The 13,782-nt window shown below is 41.0% G+C and overlaps 1 protein-coding gene across 7 annotated transcripts in view; it reads left to right on the top strand.

Annotated features, from left to right (window-relative positions):
- CHN2 (chimerin 2) overlaps nucleotides 1-13,782 on the top strand; it is a 167,712-nt gene that overhangs the window by 142,197 nt on the left and 11,733 nt on the right. For 4 of the 7 annotated variants that reach the window (XM_074151192.1, XM_074151193.1, XM_074151197.1 and 1 more), the window contains 3 exons: nucleotides 6,521-6,605; nucleotides 9,007-9,180; nucleotides 11,008-11,085. In XM_074151192.1, the coding sequence (XP_074007293.1) occupies nucleotides 6,521-6,605; nucleotides 9,007-9,180; nucleotides 11,008-11,085 (337 nt within the window). The remainder of the gene's footprint in view (nucleotides 1-6,520; nucleotides 6,606-9,006; nucleotides 9,181-11,007; nucleotides 11,086-13,782) is intronic. The other 3 variants (XM_074151198.1, XM_074151195.1, XM_074151196.1) reach the window with 2 other exon arrangements.

The following is a 13,782-nucleotide window of genomic DNA, read 5'->3' as shown; positions in this document are numbered from 1 at the left end:
TCCCTTGACTGCATGCACGCTTTTACACAGGCACTTAATCCAGATAACGGTTTTGCTACTCACTACAGTATTTGATTGGCATTTTAGCTCTTTTTGCCCATATTCGGTTTTCTTTTTTTGTTCAGAAAAAAAAGTACTCCATATTGATTGTCTTTATCTTAAAGTGTATCCATTTTTAAATGATAAAAAGGCCGCTTTTCAAAGTCTAGCTATTATCAGAAGCCAGTAGCGTTTTACCAGCAAACATTTTGGACCATCTCTGTTTTCAGCAGAAGTTGAGGGAGCTCGGGTGCTCCCTAACAATAAAGCAGAGCACGGCGGTGGTATTGTCTCCCAGCTTTTGTTCCACCACCATATGCTAAGGAAATGCCCTCAGAGTCCCACTGAGCTATAGGATCTGAGCTTGTGTTTGCTTGTCCAACTAAACCAAATAGCTGGACAAACACTGGGATGTTTAAACGGATCATCTTTTTGCGGTCTTATACATACAAAATCAGATTCTTAGGGTTTTTTTTCCCCCAAGTGCTGTGTCTGGCATGCCGCAGCAGGGAAGTGACTCAGCTTTGGAAACGGACCTTCCAGGCAGCTTGTACTAAAATGTGTTGCCCAAAGGACTGTGCTGATTTCAGAGTACGCCAGCCAGTTACCGTATCTAATGCTGTCAAATTGTGGTTTGATGCTTATCGGGATGGATACAGAGAGAATAGGAGGCAGTAACGAGACAAGAAAGGAATGCATCTCAGCTTTGAAACCTCAGTTTACTTAATGCTCCTCGAGGATGCTGATCTGGGTCACTGTCAGGATAGTTCAACTCATTAGCAGAAAGAGAATTTTCTGATATTCATCTTGGGCCTGTCAAGAAAGGAGAAGCACTGATTAAAATGATTTCACCTATTTCCTGGTTTAGTAAAAAAGCTTCACTTCTTACTTTTCTACATATTCTGCCATGCAGACGTTGCTCTCCTCTGCAGTGCTTCTGCTGTTGGTGGTAAATCAATAACTTAATATTAGTGAGCAAAGCAAATAATAGCATCCTTCTTCTCATTCCCCCTTCTCGACCCAGTCTACAGAAAAGTCAATATTTATCTCACTGATCAGCACTGAAGGAAATAGGGGAAGTACTCTGTGTTTTCTTGCTTGATTAAACCAGCTTTCATTCTTTCTGGGTTTTGCCCTCATTATTGTTTTAATATCAAAGCTATTTTAGTTTAAGTAGAAAATATTTTCTCATGACTAAGACTTTTTTCCACTTTGACCTATGCATTCTTTCCTCTTCAAAATTCCCCTTGTTTTGGCTTTGATTTATAATTGGACATGTGCCCAGTTAACTTTGCGTTTGCACAATCTAGCTGTTGTACAGTCTCTGTTCCTTTCTGTTTCAAAAGAGTCACAGTTTAACTGGAAAATCACATGATTAAAATATATATGTATTCAAAAGCTTGACAGCACAGAATTATTTTTTTATCCTAGTAAAGGAAATAAAAAACTTAGGGAAGAAACATTAAAGAAGATAAGTTGTCCAGCAAGGCCAGTCAAAATTGTTACATTTACTTAATGAACAAATATGTTCACTATGCAAATACAGTTAGTTTTCCAAAAGAGTATATTAAAACATGTCTAGTTGAACAAAATATGTGGACGGAACACTTAGAGCAGAACGCTTAGGTTTACAAGATGGCTAAATAAAGTCTAGTATCTTTAATATATTCTATATTCATTATATAAAAGGGTTAAGAAATTATTTACAAGAGAAAGAATGGCTTTATGGGTCTTGGGGCAAAATTCTTAATGGCTTTTGACAGCACTCAGGCTATCATGGTATGGGATTTATCAGAACGAGAATGCTATTTTGCAGACATTCAAAGAGTTGTCTTCCCCATTTTTAAGTGAATACTGATGTGTATTATTGTATTATTCATCTCAGTTCATAGGGACAAAGGTTATGTGTCACAGTGTCCATCATAATCTTGTCATAGGCAATTCTTTATGAACAAACAGACACTCTTTAGCTGCTGTCCTTTAGCCATGAAGAATCTTAAAAATGAAGGGCACATTTTTAGTGAAGCTGATGAGATTTCTGTAGATCTTACACCAAAGATCTTATCTACTAGAAGAGAGAAGGAACAAAAGGAAGAAATAGGCTCAAGGCCCACATTCAAAGCAAGGATGGATCTCCCTCCGTCCTTTCCAAGCTAATACAAAAATTAAAAAGAAGCACTGGAGCTTGGAGAATGATGCCATTCTGAGCATCCGTGCTTTCTCCTTCAGCCCCTCTTCCAAATTTCAAGGCACTCAAGGCAAATGAACAGAAAAAGATTTAGGATCCAGACTGATTTGTTAAGCTGGGTTCATTCTGAGCACACAACACAGTCACATGGATTTAGGTTTGGAGCTGGCGTCTGTCTGGCGAGACAACTTTGCATAAGCCAGTGTAGACATACCGTAATTCAGGAAAGAGAATAAATCTCTGAAGCCCTGTTTAGAAAAACACAGGGGTATTTCTGTAACCGTGAGGGCGTCAGCCTAACTGGATCGCAAAGTCCTCTTGCATCTCACTACAGTTAGGATCCAGCAGGCTCTTTGAGATGTGCTTTACCTGCCAGCTTCAGTGGGGTCCCAGCTGGTGGTGAGGTCACCTTGTGCCCGAGGGCAGCAGGGTAGAGTTTGGGGATGCTCCACACGTTTTGTTCTAGGCTGGGAATTTATGACAGGGCGTCTGTGCTGCTCTAAGTGAGCGAATGCAGCTCAGTAACGTGCATTTACCACAATATCGTGCCTGTTTGCCACTGTAGCACGGGCAAATCCTGTTTGCAGGCGGGCTAGTGGAGTAGAGGCAGCTGATTACTGACAAGTCAGGAGATCTTCTGGGAGAAAGGAGGCTCTGGGATGAATTTCCTCTGGTGTTAATCACTGCAGACAAACACTGCTTCTGGGAGACAAAGGGTTTGGGTCTGTTTTTACAAACGTCATGAAGATTATGTGTATGTATTTAAACAAGAATAACAGCAGAGTCAGCTTTTCTTCCCTGCAAAGAGCTCAGGTTCAGCAGGAGTCCAGAGGAGAGTACAAATGCACATGTATTCAGGCAAAAGTCTGAAAAATCTCTTATTTTCTTTGGATGCAAATAGAAAAGATAAACAACAAAATTGTCTCAGAAACAGCACTATATAATGCCAATAAAAAACATGTGTTTCAATTTAAGGCAATTTTTAGTTTGTTTCTGCAATATTGCTTAAGTGATAATTTTGTTTTGCCACTGTATTGGCACTCCTTAACTTTGGTCTTAGTTTCTCCCCCTGTGAACATGGCTCAGATACAGACTAAAATTGCACGAGATCGCACCTACGGGGGGTTCTGCTGTTTGGAAGCAAGGACACCAGAGGGCTGAAGGGGGAAGGTGTGAGCACAGGAAGGCAATAAGAATGAGCACGCAGTCTAGTATTGGGTGAGGTTGTCCAGCAGAGAAGAGAGGATGAATGTAAGAAACAACTTGTCCTTGAAAGAGCTGGAAAGGAAATAGAGTGAAGAAGTTAGGAGTTAGACATTGTGGAAAGAAGGTGAAAGACTGAAAAAGTACAGTGTATAGTCTGAAACATCATGTTTTTGGTTTATATGAAGAAATAATACTTCCCTGTAAATTCCTCTTAAAAGTTGGAATTATGTGTTGACTGTAGCCCAAGCAGCCCAAGCCTGTGTTGTGTGTACACAGGGAGGTCTGAGACTGCAGGATGGGGTAGGGACCAATGAAATGTTCCTTCTAACCTAGACTATTCTGTGATTCTGTTTCCAAAAATCTAAGCCCAGGACATTTGTAATGATGCGGTTACAAAGGATGGGGCAACACCTAAAAGCCCATCTCAAAAACCTAAGACGTGCTCTTACCTCTCCTTGTTTAAAATAGATATGAGGCCAATCCTGCAGACAAAATTCCCATTTACTGTTCAAAAGTGTTGTGTGCAAGCTTTGGGCTGTGTTTGAATTTGTGTTCATAAGAACAGACTTCCTTCATTATTTCTTTAAAATTAATGGCAAGCCATCAGAGACTTAGCTCAAAACTGCGTCTAAGGAGATTTTTTTCCACCTTCATCTAGAAACTTTTGAAGATCTCCTTTTTTTCAGTTAGAGATAGTGAGCATTTCTGTGTTTCAGCTTGACCAGAAACCACAAAGACTTACTTTTCTTGGGGTATTTCGGTTGGGAACTTGCCATTTGTGCTAAAATGCAGATCCATGAAAAATTGAAGTGAATGAATAAAGAGAGCTAAACCTTTGAGGGCCACCAAGCTGAAGGAAACAAGGGAAGTGTGCGCAGTCAGCACTTCTCAGATGGAACCCTCCATCAGTGTTGATGACTGTTTCCCATTAATGACAGGAGAGATCAGGAATAATCAGCTACCCTTTTCTAAATATGCCACAACAAGATCAGCTGAAATAAGCTTTATGTAAAGTGAGCAAGGAGGCGCCAAATATCCTAGCAACTGTGATGGACTTCAAATGCGAAATGGTGCAGTTTTAAAAATCCTGACCAAGCTTTTACAACCACTTCTCACGAGGTTGGCTTTTGTAAACTGCTGCAAAGCAGAAGATATAGTTAGCTGTCTTCCCACAGCAGGTGATTTTCACCCACAATTAAATGCAGGTGCAGATTTACTAATTATGTGGTTATCAGTCTAAAAATGTTAAAGATGCAGGCATAATTAGTTGTATCTGTAGTTTTATATTAACTGAAGGTCACATAGAGCATGTGCCTGAAACTCAGGTCATCAGCTGACGTTAGGTACGGCCATTTACCCCCACTATAAGCTGTGTCTGAATTTCATGCTACCCACCCTGCAAAATAAAATAAGGTATAAAATGAGAAAGATGTGTGTATATATATCTATTTATCTCAAAACTTTATTGCAAAGTCTTGATTCCCAGAGATACACATTTTTCTGAGAGGTAAAATACCATTTCAAAAAGTAAGTAGTACCAGTCAGACATTCCAGTTCAGACCTTTCCTATCAAAAGGGAGGAAGATTTTCTATTGCTTTAAGCTTATTCATGCAATTATTAACTGTGAGTTGATCAGGAGTCATTTGTGGTCAGGCTCACATTTTTATCACTAAATCAGAAAATGAGTTCTGTATTAAAATCAAAATACTTCATCTTCCTGGGGAATGGACTCAAGACCACAGACTTGTTTAGGTGTGATCCTGCAGATAAATGGGGCAAAAACATTAGCAAGCCAAATGCTTGGCTTAAAACTTCACCAAGTTTATTTGAAAAGGGCAATGACCTTTTTTTTACTCTATGAAAAGTAAAGGGCAGCATTCCCCATCCCAGGGGGTGGAAGTGGCCTTTCAGCCATCCACCCGATGGGTAAACAAGAGCAGAAAGAAGGAAAAAGAAGCAATAGCAGCCTGAGTGTGCGTGATTTATGTTTTGTTAAGCTCAATTAAGTCTCTGGCCAGAACTAGCTCATACCATGTCCATTCACACGGGTGTAGACCTCACTATTTACTCTTCTCTTCAATGAAAATGAAATGCTTACTTTACCAGAACATACATCTTAAATAAAAGAGTTTTTCTCCCATAGCCTTTGGAAAAGCAGTGGAGGAAGCAGCAGTGGTCTGCAAAACCTGGCGTGGGAGCCATGGGCTCTGTCAGCACGCAGGTCACTTCATTCCTCCTTATTTACTCATGTGTGGACTGTAGCAAAATTAAGTTTGCTCTGCTGAAAAAGAGCCTACTGACATCTTTTCCCTATGTGAGTTCAGTTTACTCACTAGAGTGGGGAAAGGTGTCATTGGCTTTTATCAGGAATGGATTCCAGTGTGCAAAACCAGCCCATTACCCAACCACTGCCTGGAGCGGCCACACAAATCATTCATTACCATCCCTGATACAAATTCACAGCAATTGCCTCGAGTTTTGTTCTGTGTTGAAAGACGTATAAATGCACATGTAACACCATAATCGTAGCGTGCTCAAATGTGCCTGGGGCTCTTAGAATGTGGCTTTTGCACCAGATCTGTGGTCACACGCGTTTATGAGGAACCAAAACGTGGTGCACTCAAAGGGACTTTCTGTCACTGCAGTTCCCCTACTTTAAAGTGATCTGTTGAAAAGTGTTTGAATCATTCCTTTTTGTTTGAACTAGTCAAATAAAAGCATTGACTGCAGTTCCTTGAATTACTAGTTTTACTTTATTTCTCCTTTGACTAGCGAACCTGGTTTCCTCCCCTCCGCTATAGCTAAAATGTCAGCTAGCAAAACCGATTTGTTTTCAGTGCCGTATACAGCCCAGTTCTCTGTTACATCAAGCCTATTGAAAGATAAACTTCAAGATCAAAGCAAATTTATGTTCCCATGGTTTATTTCATCCAGGCTTTGGAAAGATGTGGGCACTGTGTGCTAAAGATTTACTTGTACTGAGTCTTCTGTTGTTTATCAATTTCAGTTGTTCCATCTGTCAGACCATCTGCCTCCCAGTGACCCCATTTCTTTTTTTTTTTTTTTTTCCCCCATTTGTATTACAGGTCCACACATTTCGAGGTCCGCACTGGTGTGAATACTGCGCCAACTTCATGTGGGGTCTCATCGCTCAGGGAGTGAGGTGTTCAGGTAGCCCTTTAACATTTTCTGTCTCTCCCTTGAAATGCTCAGCTGTCCCTCCCACCCCCAGCTGGCCCTCCCCGCAGGAGTGGGGGGCAGGATTACTTTACAGAACAGGGCAAGAAATCCTCCCACGCAAGTTAAAATGCTGTCATTTTCTCCATTAACTGGTTTAGAAATAGAGCCACCAGCCCTTGGTTGCTGAAAGTGACATCCCCTTTGGTCATGCATATGCCTTGGTGTGTACGTTAAGTATTGTTCTTTATGGTGTCATTAAGTCATCCCTGAATGTTTTTACGTCTTAAGAAACAGGTTCTGGAAAAGGCAGAGCCAGCCAGCAACTAGGCTTCACAAGTCATCTTTTTGCCACCAATGGCTGAAAAGTGCCCTTGTCTGCAAAAAGACTGTCACCTGGTTCCTATAAAAACACCAAGCGTTGCTGCAAGCCTTAAGTATCCCACCTCAAGCAAAGCAAACAATATGACTTTCATTTTCCCAGAAGGATTAGTTTTCTGGTGCTTCTATAACTATAGCATTTCAATAGTGTTTTAATTATTTTAAATTTGTTCTTTTGTAAAAAATAATCATCTTGCAGAAATGCGATAATTATCACATCATGAGCTTTTGGAATCAGCAAGTGAAATGGTATTTGGTGCATTGGAAATGGGGGTTCATAACTTCTTTCTACGGACCTTCAATCCCTTCAATATCTCACCTGAATATGCTTCTGTCTTACCTCGCCCTGCCCTGACCTCTGGGCATTCCAGATCTCAGACTGGCACCAAACACATCCAACCCTGGCATCTGCCTTTCAGGGGCAGAGGAGGTTACTTAAAATTTAGACAGCAGTTCAAAGGGTCAAAATACCTTTCAGAAATGCACAGTTTTGATAAGTGCAGTCTCAGGTACTTCTACACCTTTTCTGCCTGTAAATGAATAATGGTAACACAAAGAATATGAGAAGGACATTGAAAAAGGGGAAAATTAATAGCAGTTTGCTTTTCAGGCCATTTGATCTTAAACACAAGTGTGCTAAAACCGACCTCACTAATGCATAAGGCTGTATTTGTTCACATACATAAAATATTAAACTTATGAAAAGGTTTATTTATTTAGTGTGAAACATAATACTCTCACTCATTAAATTACCATCATTTAACTCTAAGCAGACAGATGCATTTGGATTTTACTTCACATGCTTGGAGAACAGCACTGAAAACAATACAGGGAAGATCCTTACTGCAGCTGCTCACATTTGTTTAGATTTTGCAGAACAATAATGTATTATGCAGTAATAACTGTAAGGAGAAACACACAAAAACCACAAATACCATGAAATGTGTAGGTGTATTTGCAGTGATGATATGATTTTGCTTGATTAATATTTTATAGAGAATAATATTGAACTGTGCTGCAAGTGATAAAGACATTTTTACATTTTTAATATCTCGAGCAGTAAATCAACATGAAAAAACAGTAAGTAATATTAGTGATGCTACTAGACAAGTTAGCCCAAAAGGTACTGTCAGGGATGAGCATGACTGAGAAGGCATTAAAACAGGAATCACCGTTCTCTGAGATAATGTAATTCATGTTGGTGATGTTTGCTTTACTGAGGCTTATACATTCAGTTGGCTGAATATTTAAATCTATTAGAAAAATTCAATTTGTGGAGATGAAGCAGTGATGTTTAAGTTAGTAGAAACCTAACCATGCAACCAAGAGTAGGATTTGACTCTGGAGTAAGACACCAAGAACCATTTGTAGAATGAATCACACTGGTTTACATCATGCCTTTCACAGCATTTTATATGCCTAAACTGACCTGCAGACTAAACACAGGGCTCTCTTCTGTCGCCAGTGAAGTGATGAGACAGGGATGGGGAGGCTGCTGATGTGGCAGAGCAAGCCAAAATGCAGGAGTGGGGAAAAGGAAGGGAGGCTCACTAGCTCAAAGCGCTGTCATGGTTTGAGTGCTCAGGTGAATCTCAGGTCCCTTTAGCAGCGCTAAGCCACAAGCTGGCCAGCAGAAGACAGACATTACTGTGCTAATTTTATAAAAGGCTGAACTAAAATACCCAGAAGTCCCACGCTTTCAAATGCAACCACTATGTGTCCGGCGGTGAACTGACCCCAACTGCACCAGCAGTTACCTCCAGTTCAGAGGTGTGTGAAGGACATCCAGAGCTTTAATAGCTTTTTTAACAACTATGCTGGAGTTCACTTTGCCTAGCATAAGTTTTTTACAGGAGATTTCCATGCTTGTCCTTCTCGTCTCCATCTTATTTATTCTAGCTTTGCTGACTGATGAGTAGGTTATGCCCCTGGCTTCATGTGGCCCAAGGAAATAAATTGTTAGCCAAGACCCATCAGCGTTAGCATTAATTAACCTGGCTAACTTTGTTTACAGACTGTGGGTTGAATGTACACAAGCAGTGCTCCAAATACGTGCCCAACGACTGCCAACCAGACCTCAAGAGGATAAAGCGAGTCTACTGCTGCGATCTCACCACGCTGGTGAAAGCCCACAATACCCAGAGGCCGATGGTTGTGGATTCCTGCATTCGAGAGATCGAAGCAAGAGGTTTGTGTGCTTAGGAAAGCGGCAGCCACAATTAAACGAAGATGACTTGAATTACATGCTAAGCTAGGACAGGGTAGTACACTCACACACACTGAAGACAGGATGAGAGAAGGTGTTTTCTTTAGTGTAGGCAATACATTGCTGTGCATTAGCTAGGAAAATGAAATCATGACATTTCATAATGCAATTTCCTGGAATGCTTTCTGAAAACATGTCAGAACATGTATTACGTTACACTTCTGAAAGGGGTGAACTTTTAAGTGAACTTTAAGTTCACGTTTATGTGTCTTTTTTCATTATTTTCTTTCAACATACCTAGAGACACTTACAGTTTCGGAGTAATTGGTTTAAATCAAACCCATTATTAATAACCTTTCCAGACATTATGGACAAAAGAACACGAGTGACTGGAAGCGACTCAGACAGGTGAGGTCACAGGCTGTGACGTTTTGTGGTATGTCACAAGCTGGCCAGGGTTTCACCATGATTCTCTGGTACTGACTGATGGATGCTGTGGCTCAGGTGCCATGTCACAGCCAAAGCTCCAGCTTGTGGCAGGTTTTTGCTACGCAGAAGTGTGCCAGATTGGAGAAATACCATATCCCCTCCAACACAACACAGTAATGATCATGTACTTTTGCTTTGGATAGCAAATGTGTATGTTGTCCTGCCCAATAAGCCAAATTTCCCTGTTAGTCATAACCTCAGCACAGGAATCTCATAATGTTGAATTCATGGCGTCACAGTAATCTGCATGGCAACACACTGATACTAGCCGTAGGGATTTCAAAGCCACGCGTCATCTACTGAAATGAATCAAAGATTTACAAATAAATCCCCTACACTGCTCTGTAAAGCTCTACCAGGATTATATCATCATTGCAGGGACAAATAGAAAGAATAGTTTGGACATAGACAGAAGAGCTTTACTCTGACGGTATAGCAGGAAGCCACGCTGCATTTGAGATCTAATCACTTACTTGTACATTTATTGATTAAGATAAAATCTGTTGCCTGCTCTCTGTTTTTTTCAACGTCTTTACGTTTCTTTCTTTAATTGCTGTTGTACTATGTAAGATACTGATTTTGTTCTTAAGAAAACAAAATGTATTGGATCTTATAAGTAGGTTAGCACTGTGCATAGTCACAATAAGGAGCTCTGGGATTAAAATAAATAACATGTGTGTAACTCCGCTTGGCTAGCTGTGCCTGCTCTGCTGGGCTACCCTGCATTTAATGCTGGTGTGGAGCAGTAGGGGGAGAGTGGTACAAGTGAGCAGTAGGGGGAGAGTGGTACAAGTGAGCAGGCGGTGAAAGAACTGCAGAAGGGATGTACTGATGTGGAGAAGAACAGTATCCATCACTTCTATCAGTGGTGTATAAATAAAAGTGGACAGCAAAACTGGGAACAAATGTGCTCACAGGGAAAGGTGGTCCCTTACTTGCACTGCTATTTATCATTAAGCAACTAGTAAAAGGAAAGGAGACCTCTAAAGCTTTATTAATTATAGCCAAATCCAGGAAAATCTCCTACATAAAATGAATAAATCATGGTAACATCACATGCCCCCCCCCATTAGCAAATTGCAGTATTTTCCTCTAACATAATCAACTGTGTACCTAACAAAATCAGAAAGTATAAATTCTAAAATTCTTTAATCCTTTTAAAAACAATTTAAAATTATCTTGATCCTTCCTTAAATGTTCCAGGGTTTCACATTACAATTAATATTTTGATACACTTACTAGATCTGTTGCTTTATTGTTTGTAAGACTGAATATCTGTTGGTTACTGAAGCAAAGTTAACCAAGAACTTTTTGTTTCAGGTTTAAAGTCTGAGGGCCTCTATAGAGTCTCAGGCTTCACTGAGCACATTGAAGATGTGAAAATGGCCTTTGATCGAGGTATAGCATTTTTTAATCTTGTACAATTTTAATCTAAGCTTTCAGTTCTTGGACTTTTCTGTTGGTTTTGGATTTATGTAGGTACCATGGTAATGAAACTGGCATATAAGCAGAAGTACAGAAAGCAACCTGTCTTTTCCAAGTTCTTAAATTAATCTGTAGTGTTTTTCATAAGAAGAAATCTTGTTTCATAGTTGGAAGGAATAATTAAACAGTAGGTAATGGTAGGCGGAAGGGTAAGTGCTTGGGGGACTGGATGATTGCTCAACCTAGCAGCACAGCCTAAGCTCCTAGGTCAAGTACAAGACTAGACAGTACCAGGGGAAAGTTCTTAGTCCTATTTTTAGTAGACTCAGTGCTTTACAATACGATAATCTGTTTATGAGTTTAAGAACCAGGAATTCCAACTGGGAAGTCACTCTGCATGTAGCCTTGTAGAAAGCACTGTACCACTGTGCATGTGATTGCATCTGCACAACAGATGAGAGGACCATTGGGGAGACTGGTTGTACAGCATACTGAAAAACTAATAATTAAAACACTGCCCAGTTACCATCCTAGTAGCCCTTCTGAATTGATTTAGCTGATTACCTGGGTTCTGGTTGTGCAGACAGTCCTTGCACACAGGACTAATTTTAAGCATCTAGTAAGTGGGTTCAGAGTAGGGCCTTCATCAAGGCAAAACACACTTTTAAGTACATTTAAGAAGTTACATAAATATTCTTCTCCTTTCCCATAAATAGTGTTTTCCTTCCTGCTTAATTTCTTCAGGTATTACCTCTGCCACGTTATGGAATAGGATCAGACACAGCCAGTGATTGCAAGCCCGTGGGGATGAGGCAGGTCCAGGTCAAGCTTGTGGGTCAGGGTACCAACCAGAAGGGTGCACGGCCAGGCACAGGCATGGCCATGACCCAGCTGGAGACAGCTACAAAGTCACTTAGGCGGGGACTGGGGCCCTGGGGACCCATGGCCAGGAGGTGTGGGGGCACCAGGGGAGGCTGGGCAGGGCCAGCAAGGTCTACGGTTAGTACACTGATGTCTTACACTTACTGTGCCTGAATACCTTGGAGATAGTTTGTCACACAGACATCACTGGCAAAGAAAGTCTAACTAGGAATTGCTGAAGTGACTGTTTTCATGCTATACTGAAATAACCTTCAAAAAAAAACCAACCATGTTTTAAAATGTGTTGGAAGCTGCAGTTGTGAACATACGCGTATACACACGTAGGTCAGCCATGATTTGGGTGAAAGAGATGTGCAGTGATATGACTGCTATCATAGGAAGATCCATGTTGCAGATGTGCTACATGAAGCAGTGCTACTGAGAGGGTCACAGTCCCCGTAGGTCCCACTCTGCTCCCTGCAGATAGATCTGGCCTGGCAAACCCTTTTGCACTGTCTGTAGTGTACCAACCTGAATGAAACCCAGAAGGAGAAGCACAGGTTGAAGAGGGAAGAGCTTGAAGAAAGCAGATGGAAATTTATGTCTGAGCATGACTTGAAAACTGCTGCAGCTATAGTTCCCTTTGCAAATGCTTTGAACTGTTGGAGCCAGTTCAGTTTTACAGACAACATATCTTTTATTATTGCCGATACTCATAGCATAAGCTAGTGGCAATACACACTTGAAGTAGACCCACAGCAAGGAAGAAAGTGTGATTTACTGGCAAAGAAGGCAGCACCTAGGAACAGGAAAAGTAAAGTCACTAGCAGTATTGGATTTCCAAAGGAAAAAAAGCATGGATAAACATAGAAGCAGAGAAAGCAAGGACTGAGTTTGCATATACAGGCTGCGAGGAAAACCACTGAGCATAAACTGATAAAAAGCTGTGTCTTCATTTTCTTTTAACCAGCCTCATGAGGGAAAAGGGATAAGAAAGGAGAGTGTTGTCACGGATAATGCTAAAACTGGTGGAACAGTGAACAATATCTTGATATGAGAACTGCATGACTAGAGTACTGTTGAGAACAGAAGCCGAGAACTTCACTTTCCAGATTTGAAAATGTTTTCTCCCTGAACTGCGATGGAAAAGCAGAAGGAGTTGGGTTTTTTTTCCAAGAGGGGATTTAAAGAAAACCAAAATAATTTATTTTTTTTTTCTGCCTTGTGGGCTGCACAGCTAGAAGGTGGTTGTCAGCTGGCAGAAGGTTGAATTGGCAAGATGCTTCCAACCTGACAGCTCAGGGCTTGCTTCCCTGTCAGATCCAAGTTTAGAGAGACAGGGACCCCACCCTCTCTTGCATCCCATCCCCGCAGGTGGAAACACTGCTTTTCTGCTGCCCAGTTACCCCTGCTTAGCTCTAGAAGCCAGAGCAGCAGGGAGAGAACTATCCCAAGGATGTGGAATATCCCTGATCTCTGTTGCAGGTGACAGAGCTGGCAGAGAAGGGAGCTGAGAGCCAGGTGGCAGGTCTCGCCTCCAGCAATGCCTGGAAGGTTTTTGTTCAAATTTCATTTTCTGCCCAGAAAGTGAAGTTTGTGGGAGTTTTAAAAAAGTGTTGTTTCCACATTCACTACAGGAAATTAACATATTTTTTTTTGCAAAAGTAAAAAGGAAATAAAGGAAAATTTGGTTCTGAAATATAAAATGGAAAATTCCCGAGCGGTTACGGTTAATAGATAGGTGTTGCAGCAGAAACAGCCATATCTGTGGCAACGTCACTATCTTGGACATCTCTGGAGCACACTGCA

This window comes from Numenius arquata, chromosome 7 (genome assembly GCF_964106895.1).
Source record: "Numenius arquata chromosome 7, bNumArq3.hap1.1, whole genome shotgun sequence".
Classification (NCBI taxonomy): Eukaryota; Metazoa; Chordata; class Aves; order Charadriiformes; family Scolopacidae; genus Numenius; species Numenius arquata.
This window is presented reverse-complemented; position numbering and strand designations above follow the sequence as displayed.